Source organism: Scatophagus argus, chromosome 16 (assembly GCF_020382885.2).
Source record: "Scatophagus argus isolate fScaArg1 chromosome 16, fScaArg1.pri, whole genome shotgun sequence".
Lineage (NCBI taxonomy): Eukaryota > Metazoa > Chordata > Actinopteri > Scatophagidae > Scatophagus > Scatophagus argus.
The window spans coordinates 13,897,323-13,911,700 of NC_058508.1; the positions used below are offsets into that span (position 1 = coordinate 13,897,323).

Here is a 14,378-nt window from a genome sequence, read left to right on the forward strand (position 1 = left end):
AAAAAAACAACCACAGACAAGTGAGAGGGGAATTAAGGAGTGAAATCTGACATAATCCTGACATAACCTCACAGGAACTGTCAAGACCATCACAGATGACTCCACCCCAGTCAAATGTCACACCAAACCAAGCTTCATTTACTGTAACCACACAGTCTTCTCAGACTCCTACTTCTACAGACTTACAGGCTTCTATTTGTGTAAAAACACAGAGTAAGCCTGCAGACAGGACAGGTGTTCCCAAAGCCGCTAAGCAGACAGATTTTTCTTTTATGACAATATGAAATTTTAACTTGATATACAAATAAATGCAAAAAACAAATCCTGGTCCTGGTGCTTAAAAATCAATACTGACATCGACAGCTACAGATATATTCAAGCAGTGACGAGGGCCTTATCCCATGTGTAGTGCTGTCCAAAGACCAGTCAGAAGGCTGGAGACAGATCAGTCTCTGTCTCCTGGGAAAAGCTTCTCACCCCAGAGCTTCTCCAAAGCGTCTGGACTGGCTGTCGACACTCCCTGCCTTTAATGTATGATCAAGAAAAGCTTTAACTCATTACTCTCTTCAACGCCCCTCCCCATTCTTGTCCTAACTGCTTTCGTATGTTTAATAACACTGCCTTCAAATGTAATTTGTTCCACTAAGATGCATAAGGAGAAAAGTTGTACAGTAGTGCACTAGTTTGCCAATACAGAGACATTCCAACAGCTCATATAGTGGAAAAGAAATGAAGAAACAATCTGTGAGAAATCCAACAGAATCATTTTTTATTTCATTCGCAAGGATTGACTGTTGGAGAAGATCTACTAGATTTTATTTCTAGGAGACCTCCAGAAAGGCTTCTGTACTATTGCAGCTTTTATACCCAAAACTTCACCTTTTACAAAATATTTTCTTACCACGCTAAAACACTAAGCATGTATTCTATTTTTTGTTTTAGCAAGATCATTTGTTTTCATATCTGTTAATAAAAACTGAGTCTGAGTGGTTCTGTACTACTCAGAAGGGCAGGATATGTTGCTATGAGTGACTGGAATTAACCCACCAGATTATTTACTTCACAAAGACTATTCCTTGTGGCATCTTTAAACTAAACAACAACACCAAACACATCTTCTCCTGATGGCCTGCTGTGTACTTTACTCCTGCACAAAACACAAATCCAGTCTGAGTCCTACTAAAGAAGATGCTGGGTCAAATTCCAGGTGCAGCGTCCTTGAGCTCCTATCAGAGCAAGGATTTGAGCCTAAGTTGCTTCCAGCTGTATGTGAGCAACATTTGTAAGCACAGTGAGTCACCCAAGAGCCACACAAATAAATAGTATGAGGTGTTGTACAGCTATGCTGACTCACACTGAAGACACGTTGGTCAACTACACCACTGGTGGAAAACCATCAGAGGCACATGGGTTAGAAAACCCCACATTATCCTCTCCCTCGCAGGCCCAACTTCCCCCCTCTGCTGTGATGAAAGGAGAGAAAGCACCTCTACTAGTCGCCTCTTTTGTTTATTTACCTTCAGAATTACACCCTGCTCCTCTTGGACCATGTTCCAATGTGTTTTGTTATGTTTCCTTTCAAACAGAATATCTATGCGTGTGGTCTCTGGCCATGTTTGGCTAACACATGCACACATTCGTGCATGCACGCTCCCATTCAACTTTCCGCCTGTGCCAGAGGTCCCCTTTGCCCTTCCCCCCACCTCTAACTAAACATCGCAGGACAGCAAAAGGGAACTTCAAAGTGGCCGGAGGGGGTACTCCTTTTTTCCTGGCACTTGTCATCATCTAAGGGACTGGCTGCTCCCCTTATTACTCTAATTGCTTCCAACTGCTCCAGGAGGCTTTGATGAAGGGCGCCATGGAGCATGCTGGAAGCACCTGTTGTTGCACAGAAGAGCACAGGTGGGCCTTATTGGTGGTGACAAGGAGGCGAGAGGACAAAACTGCTGCTTTCCACATAAAATCAAACAACTCCAATAAATACAGAATGAGAATCATAATGTAATCTCAGATTTAAGTAATTATGAAATTGCAGTTATCCAGAAAATATAAACATCAGTAAAAGTAAACATTTGGGTGTAGGAACTGTAGGAATGAGCACACAGGCAACACTCTGGCTCCATCTTGTGGCATCGTGGTGTTAGAAGTCCAGCAGCTGCATGGGAAAAGAGACGTAAACGTGTGAGAGTAGCATGGGAAATTAAACTTTCTGTGCTTTAATGATGCACAGGTGAGACTTAAGGCAAGCTGAAGTTCTTCAATCTTGGTTTTATCAATTGAGTAGCTCCTCAAAAATTAGATAATTTATTTCTCAGCCTGATCTCGAGAGGATCATCGATGCTTTTTTTTTTTCTTCTCATTTAGATTACTGTAACTCACTGCAATCAAACTGAGAACTCACATCTTCAGCTGGTACAAATCAGTCTCTCAACTATTAACATATATGAGAAGGTAAGATCATATTGTTGTTATTATCCATAACAAACAAAATCCTAGCAGTCTGGGTCAGTTCAGTATGGGATTTCAGGAAAATGTTTTAATTTAACCTATTCATTTAAACCACACCTTAAGGCATTAAATGTCTCATACTCATTGGTTCCAGTTAAGTCAGACCACAGAATTAAACTATTATATAAAAATTAAAGAATACTGACTCAAACATGAGAAGCAGTTTGGCTGTGGCTGCATGGAAAGCCCCATGATGTTCTTTTGAGCACCATTTCCTGAAATGCCATGCTGGACTAAGCAACAAATTACACAGGACACCGAAGCAACCTCTGCACAGCATTGTGGTCATTTGTGGCTCTTGTACATTAAAATCCCTATTTTGTAAAGCTACGCACCAGCTGGGGTAGTATCTTTTCAAAGTGCTCAATATCTACTTCGTGACAGTCCTCAGATTCAGCTTGTTTCTGTGCTCTCACAGCAGCCTCTGGAAAACATGGGACAACAGATTAAGGGATTCATCATCTGGCAATCTGTACGCAACTGTACCAAACAGAACTCCTTACCTTGGACAAAGACTCTGAGCATCTCTGTCATGAGCAGCGCGGCATCACCACTTACTGTAACAGAATGAGATTTGCTGAGCCGAAAAATCACAAATAAAACACCAACACCTCTTGTTAAGAATCACTTATGTCAAGACGATATTTATCCAACTCACGTCTGGTTTTGTCCTCCTTGAAAAAACTCGATAAGAGTTTGGCTACTGTTTCCTGCAAATGAGAACAGCAAACATAGTAATTCTACAGTGTGTTTAATCATCAGAAGCCCTCACTTGGTTTTCAGAATCAATGTTGTCTCGCAAAACTGCTTGCTCGTACGCCGCAACCTGAAGCCAAACTGCATTTGGAAAAATGCGCATTTAATGGGCTCAATTATATCGGCAACAGTACCTGATGTTATGAAGGAATAGTAATTAAAGAACGCTTTTGTTAGTCGTTATGAGCAGCTCTTTCATTCGGCGTCATCGACAAACACTGTTAACCCACCGAATAACTTAGAGAGGTGCACATTTTGATCGCCTGACAAACAAAACAAGTAGCAATATGTACGGTTGCCGTGAATATTAGGAAGTAAATAAATAAAATTCAGCGAAACAGTAGATGCAAGTCTGTTTTTATTCAACCACGGGGAAATCGACTAAATCAAAAGAATCATAATCACAAGAGTTATATTAGTGTTCATACCTTCTTGAACCCAATTTCTGTATCTTTATCCGCCATGTTTTTGACACTGAAAGAGAAACTTGGCGCTCTGCGCAAGGATTGGCCATTGGTCTCTGACGTCATCGGATCAGCCTTCGGCGGGCGGCGCACAAAATTAAAGGAAACATTCAGCTTTGGTTGTTTATGTTTTTGTTTGAGTTACATGACTGTAGACAATTATGTTTTTCTATATTTTCCTGCTAAATTAATTTGAATTACATCAACAATTCAGTACATTTGTGAAAACCTAATTTGGTAGTTCACATTTTCATAGGCTTCTGGTTAGTGTTTGTTTAATATGATTCTACCATAGTTTTAAAAAAGAAGCAACATTAGAGGAAGGACAAGCTGAGAGGGAAAAAAAAATGAAGCTGTCAAAACCACTTTTTGACACAGCATATTTTCCTCAGCATTTTTGAGTGTTGTGTAGTTTAACTACCAATCCTGTTGTATTTGCCAATATTGTTTGCATTTAGAAGGCCCATATGAAAAGCAACAATGAACAACATACAGTGGCTCTATACAAATCAAATCAAACCTTAATGCTTAACAAACAGAATAGAATACCAATTTGTTATCTGTTTAATGTAGAAAATGGTCATTAGTCAAAATATAAAATCCCTACAATAAAATATGTTTTCCATCAAGGCAATACACAGTCTTTGAGGTTACAATATTTTCCCAACGCAGACCATAGTCTATAGTCATTATGGCCACATTGAATTTTATGAGACATATCACATTAGAAACTTTAAATTATACAAATTTGCAAAATTAAACAAAAAGTTGCGCAGTATTTGTCTATTCCTCCAACTCATCATCTAACCACTGAGCATCTTCCAGTATGTATCCCAAACCCATTGAACGTCTTGGTGGAGGCCTAGCAACAACAGCAGCGACCTTCTCCTCCGGATCCTCCTCCACCTGAAACAATTTTTTACAGTCAGCTGATGAAGACACTTTTCAAAATCAAATACTGCTAATCAACATTTCTTTGGTGTCAGGCAGGACCTCCTGCTGTGGTTCTGCTTGGCACCAATGACTTATTACAACCTGTTGTATTTCTACATTATTATTATTACTACTATTACTATTACTACTACTACTAACACAACCATTTTTGTTAATAGGCAAAACAATATTCTGTTGTTATTGCTGTTGTTAAACATCTTGCCCTCTCTCTCTCTCTCTCTCTCTCTCTCTCTCTCTCACACACACACACACACACACACACACACACACACACACACACGACCCAACCGGTCAAGGCAGTTGTCCTCCCACATTAAGCCGGGGTCTGCCACTGTCGCCAGGTGCTTGCTCAGGGGGTTTTGTTGGGTCTCTCCAAAACATCAAATTAAAGAGTTTGGTCTAGACCTGCTCTAATTGTAACTGTTGTTGTGATTTGGCACGATATAAATAAATTGAATTTTCTATTTTTGCATCAGCTCAGATAAACACCGGTGCAGACTCACCTTTGGGCTGACAACTCGCCTCACTTCCACATCACCTCCAATGTAGTGAGGACCAGCCCATTCTGCTCTGTCTGCTTCATCTTCTGTAGAAAACCCCACAAAGGCCACTCCCTTATATTCCCCAGCACTGTGGTTAATCTGGCATCCAATAAACAAAAGGAATTTGTTTAATTAGGTGATCTCCTCCTTCACAATTTATAAAAATATTAACATAGGCACTAATAAAGAGGTATTTTTTCACTCTTTACCTTACACGTTGTGACAGTGCCCCAGTCTCTAAAGTAAGCTCGCACATAGCCTTCATTTATGTAGGGATTCAGCTCTGTTATGAACAGTCCGTGTTCCTGTTGAAGAAAAGATAGAAAATCACGAGCTCCGTGGCATATTGTGACTTATAGGTCAAAAAGATAAGTGATGATCCTTGTAAATATGAGAGAAATTGTTTACCAGGTCATAATTTTCAGCAAAAGCAGGTATGTATTTTTTGGGAAGACTGATGTATACTCTTTTTTTAGATGCTGTCTTCACCTCCATGTTACCTGGAGGGAAGATGAGTTGGGTGTCAAAAGTCAAAAGTATGATATGTAAAGTTAAGAACATGGTCACAATCTGATTTTCTTAGCAGATGAGGCACAAAATTAGGCTGTTACTTACCAGAGGTCATTCATCAAGCTCTTGTTCCCGAATGAATGTTCCTGAATGTACATCAGCATTGGAGTTTAAATAGTGTTCAACAAGCTCTCCCCCTCCCATTATTTTTCTTTTTAATTTTAGTGGAACAAGGTTGAGTAACTAGTCAAAAAGTTACCGGACCTGTTCAAGCAGCTAGGGGGTGGGAGGATCGTTTTAGCCAAAATATGCCTTTATGGAATAGTTGACATTACTGACACTCGTTTGATGTGACATTTCCTGGTGGTATGCAGCAACAAAGGTTTTTAGCTGCATTCTTTTTTTCTTTTGGCAGTAAGAGTCACAGGCTTTAACTTCATATATTTTTCTCAAATTAAGTTAAATATCCTTCACTTGGTTGTTTGTATGTTTTATGATTTGTATGATTTTGATCAGACAAAATTGATTTTTCAACATACTGTACATAAAATAATTCACCAGAAGGTTGACCTAAAGTGTAATCTGCTAAGTGCTTATTTGTCACCAAAGCAAGCATACATTTGATGTAATGCTGTACATATTCTCTCCATGCATAATACATCATGTTGAACTACTTCTTTAGAAATTTAGCTGCATTAATCTTTGAGTGACAATAAATCTTCATACCAGCCTCTGTTACATTCCTTTCTTGGGTATCGTGCTAGCAAAACAGGTGCAGGAAAGAACTTCATAAGTGGTTACTTCTTTGCACTTTTCATTTATTGTCTGTTTATTTACAACCTAACTTGGGTGAAAGGGGAATAAGAACAAATGTTTATTTTGTCTTTGGAGTTGAGGAGTTTCGAGCTATGCTTCTTGTCAAGGAAAGGGCAAGGGGATTGTTGTTATTTGTTAAATTTCATCAAAAGCACATCAAGGCTGTTTCTCATTCCAATAACACAACAGACATGTTCAAACAAATTTATTTAGTCTTTTCACAACATGTTCAAGATCATTATTCATCAACTACAACTACACAAATAAGAAATGTACATCCCTGCAGACAATAGGAGCTCTATGTATAAACTGCTGACAGCCAATTTAGTTTGTGTTCATCCTGTATATAAAGGATTCACCAAACATTATGCAATACATTTGAAAATAAGACACTTCATTGTTCTTTGCTTTTGCTTTTGTTCTCATTGCAGGTCGACATTCCTGATGACGTTGGTAGCAATCTTGGCATAGATGAAAATAAAGTAAAGACGCATGGCACTGATGACCTAATATCTTTAACAGCCAGTTCCAAAGTATGTTGTTCAGCCACAGACAGGAGAGAAAGAGGAAAATATTTTACATGGAAGCCACATAGAAGTTTTTCCAAATTCTTGAGCAACAGAGACATGCAACAACAACAAAGAATATCTACAGTATCGAAACTAACCACTTTATGTATGAGGTGAAACCAGATTATTCTGTTCTGAAATGGCTTGCAGTTTGGTTATGAGGAATTTTTTGTCTTTGCCCTCCTGTATACAAGAGAAAAGAAATAAACAAGATGCATTAAGATCAATAACAATACTGTATATGTGTCAATGATTTGTAGCCATGCTAGCAGCAATCTTTTTGGATGATAATTGCAGTCCACCAGTTTGGTCCAGAATGAAATAAGAACAGCTATTTGATGGATTTTCATGAATTTTGATACAGACATGATTTTATTTTTCCGATCTTTTGCTGAATTTCACTGCCCAGGCATTAAATTCTATTGATTTTGGGGATTCCCGCTTGTGCCGTAGTGTCATTGACATTTTTGTTTTTTGTGACATGACTTGACTATTGGATGGATTGCCATGAAGTTTGGTACAGATATCCACGGAGTCCCAAGATATTTCTTACATCACCACCTGAAGTTGTCACTTATCTATTTCATTTCCTTTGCTGAAAACTGTGTTTACTGCTAATGAGCAAATGTTTGCATGCTAACACTCTAATCCAAGATGGCAAATATTTTTAACATTAGTATGCCAACAGTCTTTGTGATCATGTTAGTATGCTAACGTTAGCGTTTATCTCAAAGCTAATGTTGTAGTGCAGCCTCACAGAGCCGCTGGCATGGCTGTATAGACTCAAAAAATAGTTATGCTTACATTTTCAATTTGCCTTTCTAATCCACTGATGATTCTACTTTGGCCATCAACAACTTGAGTTTGAAAGTATATCACCATTCTGGAAAATAGAAAGAGTGAGAAAAAATGTCAGTTTAGATAATAAAAACAGTATTCAGGTGCAGAGGGTAATTCTTTGTTCACAGCGTTTCTACCAGATTACAAGAAGCGCAAAATAAAAATTACACAGCAAAGATGAAATGATCACATCAGTCCAGAAATGATGGAGAGTTCCTGGTACATGTCATGTCACCACTCACAGAAAGACTGCAGAGGTGAGGAATAAGAACAGTGGGTTTTCCACCAGCGAGTCGTAGGCCTTGCTGAGCCAAAACAGAATCTGGTGGTCTTTCTGCACCACCCGGGCCCACAGCTGCCCCGACTGAAACATTGTGGTGAGATTCCTGAAAGGGCCGCACTTTGTTGAGGGTTTAATGCTGTGAATGAAAACCCAAGCACGTAAGTATTTGATCAAAATTCCAAATTCAAGCACGTTGATGATTAAAGGACTGAAATCACCATTGCTGAGTCACTTCCGCATTACTTCCTGAGACCCTCCTTGCCAGTTGGAGGCACATAATCTCGGCAACCTAGACCAATGATGAACTTTTTCTTTTTAATTACATCTAGCAAAGTAAAGCTTCATACTTGTACTCATTAAAACATTATTGCCATTGACAGCATTGCCATGTTTGCTGTCTGCTATTATTATATTGCTGCTGCTCTCATCACTACTGCGAAGGAATAAGCTACATCAGGCTCTGGCCACACAAGTAATATTTGGATTTGTATTTTCAGAGAATTTGTGACAATCAAAATATAGCCCTAGCCTTTTACTTTACACGTAAGGGTAATATCTATTGTGAAATGCACAACTGGAATTGTGCAATAGTGTTTTTTGAAATTTTTTGAACAATGTAGACGGTCAATAACAGAGCTATAAATCCTACACCAACCACACAATATGAGTGTCAAGCTCTCAAATTAAATTTGATGTGTGACTATAACTCCAGTCAGTTCTAATTTAAATTTAACATTCTAGAGTACATTGTGTTCAGTATGCTAAGGAAACAATGACAGGCTGCCACTGTGTTCAAAACTTGCTATTAAAAAGCTTTGTGTGTCTGATGTTGTGGAATCCTCTTAGGAGGTAAACAGCCTGTCATTAAGAGATCAGCTAGTCTGTGTTGCACTCACGTCCAAATTGTATACATGACCAACACGGCAGCACCAAGAAACGAGGGGAAGTACAAAAGGAAGATGAACAATGCTGTCATCTGACTGGCCCTCCAAGGCTTTCTGGAGGCCTGACAGTTAAGCAGTAGACTGGTCTAGGGGAAAAACCAGTGGAAAAATGCTTAGGTTAGTATGCAAATTGCAGTTCAGTAAACACGCACTATGTAGCAACATCTGTGTTACCGACCTTCTTTATGTAAAACAGCACCAACAGTTTTATGATCTGAACTGCAGGAAGCAGTGGAGCAAACAGCACTCCGAGCCTGTGGAGAACTGATGACCATTAATCTTTAATTCACTTTCTTTGTCGTTAAATATGTGAAGGGGCTTCAAGGTTGTGGTGTAATGTTGTTTACCAAGTAAGAGTTTGTCCATATATGAGCTCCAGCACATTACGAGCAATGTCAAACACCGGCTTCCTGTTCCTCTTCAGCACTCGCTTAGAAAAGAGCCTTGGAGAGAAGATGCTTCGCAATCAGTTTTTATTAGGTTTATCAGGTTTTATTAACATTAAACAACATGATTCACAGAGAAAGCATTAACTTGCCTCCACACGAACTCTCCCCAAAACGTGTAAAGCACTGTGAAAACAAAGTCCATCAGAAGCAAGCGATACAGCTCTTGCCCCACAAAGGTCTCCCAACACTGTGGACAAGAGAAACATAAGTATTTCACAAGAAGTGGATTTAAGGTTGTTTCACATCTCCAACAAGGTTTGACCACACCATTAGGGCTAATAACCAAACATGCAGGCACTTATTGTGTCCAAAACAAGTTCTCTGAAGAATTCAATTTCAAGTTCAGTGTTGCCTGGCAATTAAAGGTGTTGTAACCTGTAAGTGAGGACTTTCTGGTTCAACAGCAATTCTCCCCAGCCAGCGGAAACACAGCACCCCCACAATACTGACTTTCAACAACAGGTTCCTGAGAAAAGAATGATCAGAATTTCTATTTGACAGACACAGTAATAGCTAAAATGTCATATTTCAAAGAAAAGAAAATTAAACGCGCTTATGGTTTAGAATTGCCTCGCTCCACTAAAAAATGTGTTGGATGATCAAATGTTTTATCTTCACTGTGAAGAATGATGAGTGTGCAGAATTTCAAACCAGAAGATGGCTCCAGTGTGACATGCACTGACAATGGATTTAGTATTTAGTTGTGTGTAAATTTTGGAAGACAAACGTTCAGTGTGATGTGGTTTCACAGTTAATCTCCCCACCTGAGGATGGAGACATGCACTTGAACACTGGGGGAGTCATGATCCTCTATCCAAGCACACAGGTTGAAGAAGCTAGGGAGCAACAGGTTAATGCCCGAAACCACTGCAGACATGAGCACCAGGTCTGTTTCTTTGAAAGGATGCTGCTTGATGGCATACTGTGAAGAAACAAACAACTCACAATGAGGATTGCAGAGCCACAGCTCATGACTAGGAGAAAAAAATATGGAGACAGTTGGATAGATCTTTTCACAGCAGTTGGACTTTGTTTACGGCTGCACTGTGTTGTAGTATTTGCTTGCTATTATGCTTTTGCTTTCCTTTGCTTTTTCTGGTATGAGGAATCAAAATGTCTGCAGTGGAGAATACTGATCTTGATCTCAACGTAAAATAGACTGTCGCAATTTGTGGCCAAGTTTAACTTGCATATTTCATTTGCACATCAGGACTGCGCTTCATGTTTTTGATTTTGCGTGTGATATACTGTTGCAAAGTTGCCCAGTACTGATAATATTTGTCATGTCAGATGGCATGATTTCTCCGAGGGTCATGCCAGAAAATGTTTGTGAACCAATGCATTAAAGACACTCTTCTTCCAGCACCTACATCAGGATATTTTTGGCAGACAGTCACACATTGCACTTTTGCAGAGGAAAGGGAAAATAAAGAGTGTAAAATGTCTGTCACAAAACAAAAAGGAGAAGTACATAAGTTGTGGTGAGAAGGTGCTATTTTTGTCAGTGATATTTTTGTTGTAGACTTGAGAAAATGCTACACAGCCCCTAATGGTTGCTCAAATGTGTATAAAATCTGTCATGTCTGGCTGCACAGCAGGTGTTGCACCATTTCCTCTAACCTCTGACAGGAAGTGAACTCCCATGGCGCTCAAGGAGATGCTGCTCAGACACATAATCCAGGCTGTCAGACGCACGATGAGCTGGCAGAGTCGCTGCGTGCAGTCCTTTTCATCTTCTCCATTGATCATATCAGATAGCAGCTCCTGTTGGAAAAGGAGCTTTTTTAGTGGAGGCAGTTACAATAAAATGATCTTCACAGCTTGCTGAAACTGTGATGGGCTGGTTGTGTCTCATGATGCCATCACATTGGGTGTGAAAATGCATCGTTAAAACTTCCTTTGTGCAAATCAGCCATGCAAAGAACTAAGATGGCGTGACAACAGTGTGGCAAAGTGAGTCAAGTGAATATCTTTGAGGGCCATCTAAGTCTGAATGCCTGTGTGTGTGTGTGTGTGTGTGTGTGTGTGTGTGTGTGTGTGTGTATGGTTCACACTATTTTTTTCATTTCAATCAATCATCAGCTTTGCTGTAAAAACAATTTTCACACTTCACTGAGTCTCAACAATGAGTTAATATTCAGTTGATTGCATACTTTGAGATGAGTGCTGATTTTTTCAGACTGAAATCTGATGGATGACTTCTTGCTGACTTTGAAGTCCCAGGAGCAGAAAACTTTTACAGTCAGATACCCAGTAGACTTGAGGACATGCAAGCTTCTCCCAAAAGATGTGGATATGCTGCAGGGGAATAATATAGCCATAAAATGCATGCTGGAACTGAAAGAAAATGAATGCAAAAGTAATTCACTTAATGTCCCACCTGTACACTAGGATGATGCAGATAATGAAGAAAGTGATTATGATGGTAAAGAAATAGGCTGCAGGTATGCTGTATGGCATTATCTGGAACTTGTCACTGCCATAGGCTGGCAGATCAGGGGATTCGGTGGTGGAGCTGTGACTCGAGTTAGCAGATAGACAAGTTCTCTTGATAGTGTTGGTGTAGTATCCATAAAACATCACAGTCTGAGAGAGATAGCCCTGCCAGAGATAACAGATGGGGCTAAGATCTGGTTCAAGAAAGATGTAATCATGTCTATTTTGCTCTTGTTGTAATCAGTGACCATCATACCGTGCCTGTGAGAAGCTCAAGACCAGTTAGAAAGCTGGAATTACAGTCATAACAAGGACAAGGGGGGTTGATGGCTTGAGGGAAGACCAAGAACAACCCGTTGATGGCAAAGAGGAGCAGGTTAAAGAGCAGGAGAGTCCGGAGAAACAGGAAGTAGGAGAGTACGCCGGTTCCAAATCGTGCGCTCATTCTCTTCATGGAAGAGTGCCACAACTGGAGGGAACTGAGCACAGGGAGGCAGCTGAACACGCAGTAACGCCAAGTCTGAGGGGAGGAAAAACTCGAGTGACTGACAGACACAAACAAAAATGGTTTATGAGGTAGCACATCCTTTGGACTCACCCTCGAAATGGAAACGCTTAGACGACTGCAGCACGGGATTTTTCTGGTGACAAGTGAACTTTGGGCTACGTCACTGAAAGCAAGTCTCCTAATAAAAGTTAGAGGAAGGATTTTTTTTTACCACATTGCTTTAAGATTTATCTTACAGGCCAGTGAAGGGTTTCAGTGCCCCTTGTACCTGATTTCCATCTTATCCCGCAGGCAAAGCGGCATTGCTCGCAACTTGCGCATGCCCTCGCTCACTGAGAGGCCTTGGAGGTCGGACAACAATTGCTCCTTCTTGTTTTCTGTAAACCAAATTAGAAACCAGAAAATTATCTGCTGTATCTGATTAGCTGATTAATAGCCACAGTTGTTTAATGCTTGGAGCAGTTAGCATCTTTGCATTTTATTTTTTATCTACCTTCACTAATCATGTCCTCCATGTCTGCTTGGAGAAAGCCTTCCTGGATTGGTCTGGAAGGGTGAGAAGAATCATGGGAGGAGGTCTGGTGTTGGCGTGGCTGAGGTGAGTGTCGACCATGCAAGGAAATTAGCGCACCACTATTTGGCCCTGTGTGGACAAGAATATATATATTTAAATAGTGCAATAGTAGATAGTTTGCATGTATAGACTGATCACCATCAACAAACAGTTACACAGCAGAAGGAGGTTTCTTCTCACCAGCAGCGCGACTGGGCATTGACGAGAGGACCTTCCGGGTAGCAGCTGACCAGCGGTACCTCTGCAGAGAATTCATCTGCTCCCCATCAAGTGTGTCATCTCTCCTGATGCCATCAATTGGGCTGTCTAGTTAGCAGCAAATGTTACTTGTACAAGTTTTTCCATGGGTAGATATTACAGGTGAAACTGCAGTCGTGGTCAATCTGTCTGTGTACCTGTGCCTGTGTATTCCCTAAAAGTGTCCAACTGTAGGGTTTCTGGACACCTCTGGTTGCTGACTGCTGACTCTCCACCAAACTGGAAGTCCTGAACTGATTCACATTCTCCCAGGTTCCTGAAGGAGAGTGACCATTAGAGAAAATAATGACCCCTACCAGCCCAGAATGCTTTCCAGTTGACGCCGCATCTCTCCCGTGTCCTGGTACTCGAGTGTGGATTCAAACCAACATCAAAAAGACTTGTACAAATTATAAACACAGTGGGTTAATGAAACTATAATCAAAAACAAACACACTATGTAACAGTCTGATGAAACGAAAGAAATGGTCCACCAACGTCCAATTCAAGACAGCTGCTACATTACTTATAAAGACAAAATGAAAACAAAATGCATAAGCCCACCTCAGCAGGAACATAGAGAAAAAGTATAAGTAAAGCAATTTTTCAAATTTTAATTTTAAATTAAAACTTACTCATAGTCAGAATCCATTTCACACATGTTCACATTGAAGCTCACACTGTAGGCCATGGGTCTTGATGATTTCTGCTTATTACTACGTTTATCATATAGTCGACAACTGAGGAGTTGAAACTATAGTAGTCTATATATAACTAATTGTCAGAACACTTCACAAGACACTTCCTCCTCTCTCTCTCTCTCTCTCTCTCTCTCTCTCTCTCTGTCTGCCTCTCAACACAGCTGTGCCTTATTTGATCTGTCTGACTTCTGTGAAGTGCAGTCAGTTTAGCATCTCTGCCATGCCTAGTGTGGGCGAGGGTGGGTGTGGGGGGCTAAAGCGACAATAAAATAAAATAGTAAATA

General features: G+C 40.2%; 3 protein-coding genes and 1 long non-coding RNA gene across 7 annotated transcripts; 1 reads left to right on the forward strand and 3 right to left on the reverse strand.

Moving 5' to 3' along the window:
- Positions 1–1,984: 1,984 nt before the first annotated feature.
- cenpx (centromere protein X) lies at positions 1,985–3,812 on the reverse strand. The gene is made up of 5 exons (XM_046416108.1): positions 3,696–3,812; positions 3,170–3,221; positions 3,015–3,068; positions 2,847–2,935; positions 1,985–2,158 (listed from the first exon to the last, which is right to left on the reverse strand). Exons 1-5 carry the CDS (start codon positions 3,795–3,797, stop codon positions 2,144–2,146), a joined length of 312 nt encoding a protein of 103 aa, XP_046272064.1. The 5' UTR covers positions 3,798–3,812; the 3' UTR covers positions 1,985–2,143.
- On the forward strand, positions 2,093–3,275 carry LOC124073699. The gene is made up of 3 exons (XR_006845712.1): positions 2,093–2,233; positions 2,368–2,454; positions 2,930–3,275. It is a non-coding gene; the product is annotated as an uncharacterized LOC124073699 (long non-coding RNA).
- A 460-nt stretch (positions 3,813–4,272) lies between the features above and the next one.
- Positions 4,273–5,911, reverse strand: LOC124073697 (heterogeneous nuclear ribonucleoprotein A1). The gene is made up of 5 exons (XM_046416107.1): positions 5,843–5,911; positions 5,636–5,727; positions 5,437–5,532; positions 5,189–5,326; positions 4,273–4,637 (listed from the first exon to the last, which is right to left on the reverse strand). Exons 1-5 carry the CDS (start codon positions 5,850–5,852, stop codon positions 4,515–4,517), a joined length of 459 nt encoding a protein of 152 aa, XP_046272063.1. The 5' UTR covers positions 5,853–5,911; the 3' UTR covers positions 4,273–4,514.
- Positions 5,912–6,644: 733 nt separating this feature from the next.
- LOC124073696 (transmembrane channel-like protein 6) lies at positions 6,645–14,195 on the reverse strand. 4 transcript variants are annotated; one of them, XM_046416106.1, is made up of 20 exons: positions 14,029–14,195; positions 13,552–13,670; positions 13,337–13,462; positions 13,076–13,225; positions 12,851–12,959; positions 12,673–12,760; positions 12,331–12,594; positions 12,019–12,239; positions 11,792–11,936; positions 11,259–11,402; positions 10,403–10,560; positions 10,014–10,104; positions 9,728–9,825; positions 9,537–9,632; positions 9,368–9,443; positions 9,142–9,275; positions 8,205–8,381; positions 7,927–8,005; positions 7,221–7,305; positions 6,647–7,066 (listed from the first exon to the last, which is right to left on the reverse strand). In XM_046416106.1, the coding sequence occupies exons 1-19, from the start codon at positions 14,082–14,084 to the stop codon at positions 7,225–7,227; spliced, it is 2,412 nt and encodes an 803-aa protein (XP_046272062.1). In that variant the 5' UTR covers positions 14,085–14,195; the 3' UTR covers positions 6,647–7,066; positions 7,221–7,224. The 4 variants fall into 4 exon arrangements, 2 of the variants coding, with proteins under 2 accessions (XP_046272060.1, XP_046272062.1); XM_046416104.1 differs by having other exon boundaries at positions 6,645–7,066; positions 12,331–12,760; XR_006845710.1 differs by lacking the exon at positions 6,647–7,066 and having other exon boundaries at positions 7,255–7,305; positions 8,131–8,381; positions 12,331–12,760.
- Positions 14,196–14,378: the final 183 nt, after the last annotated feature.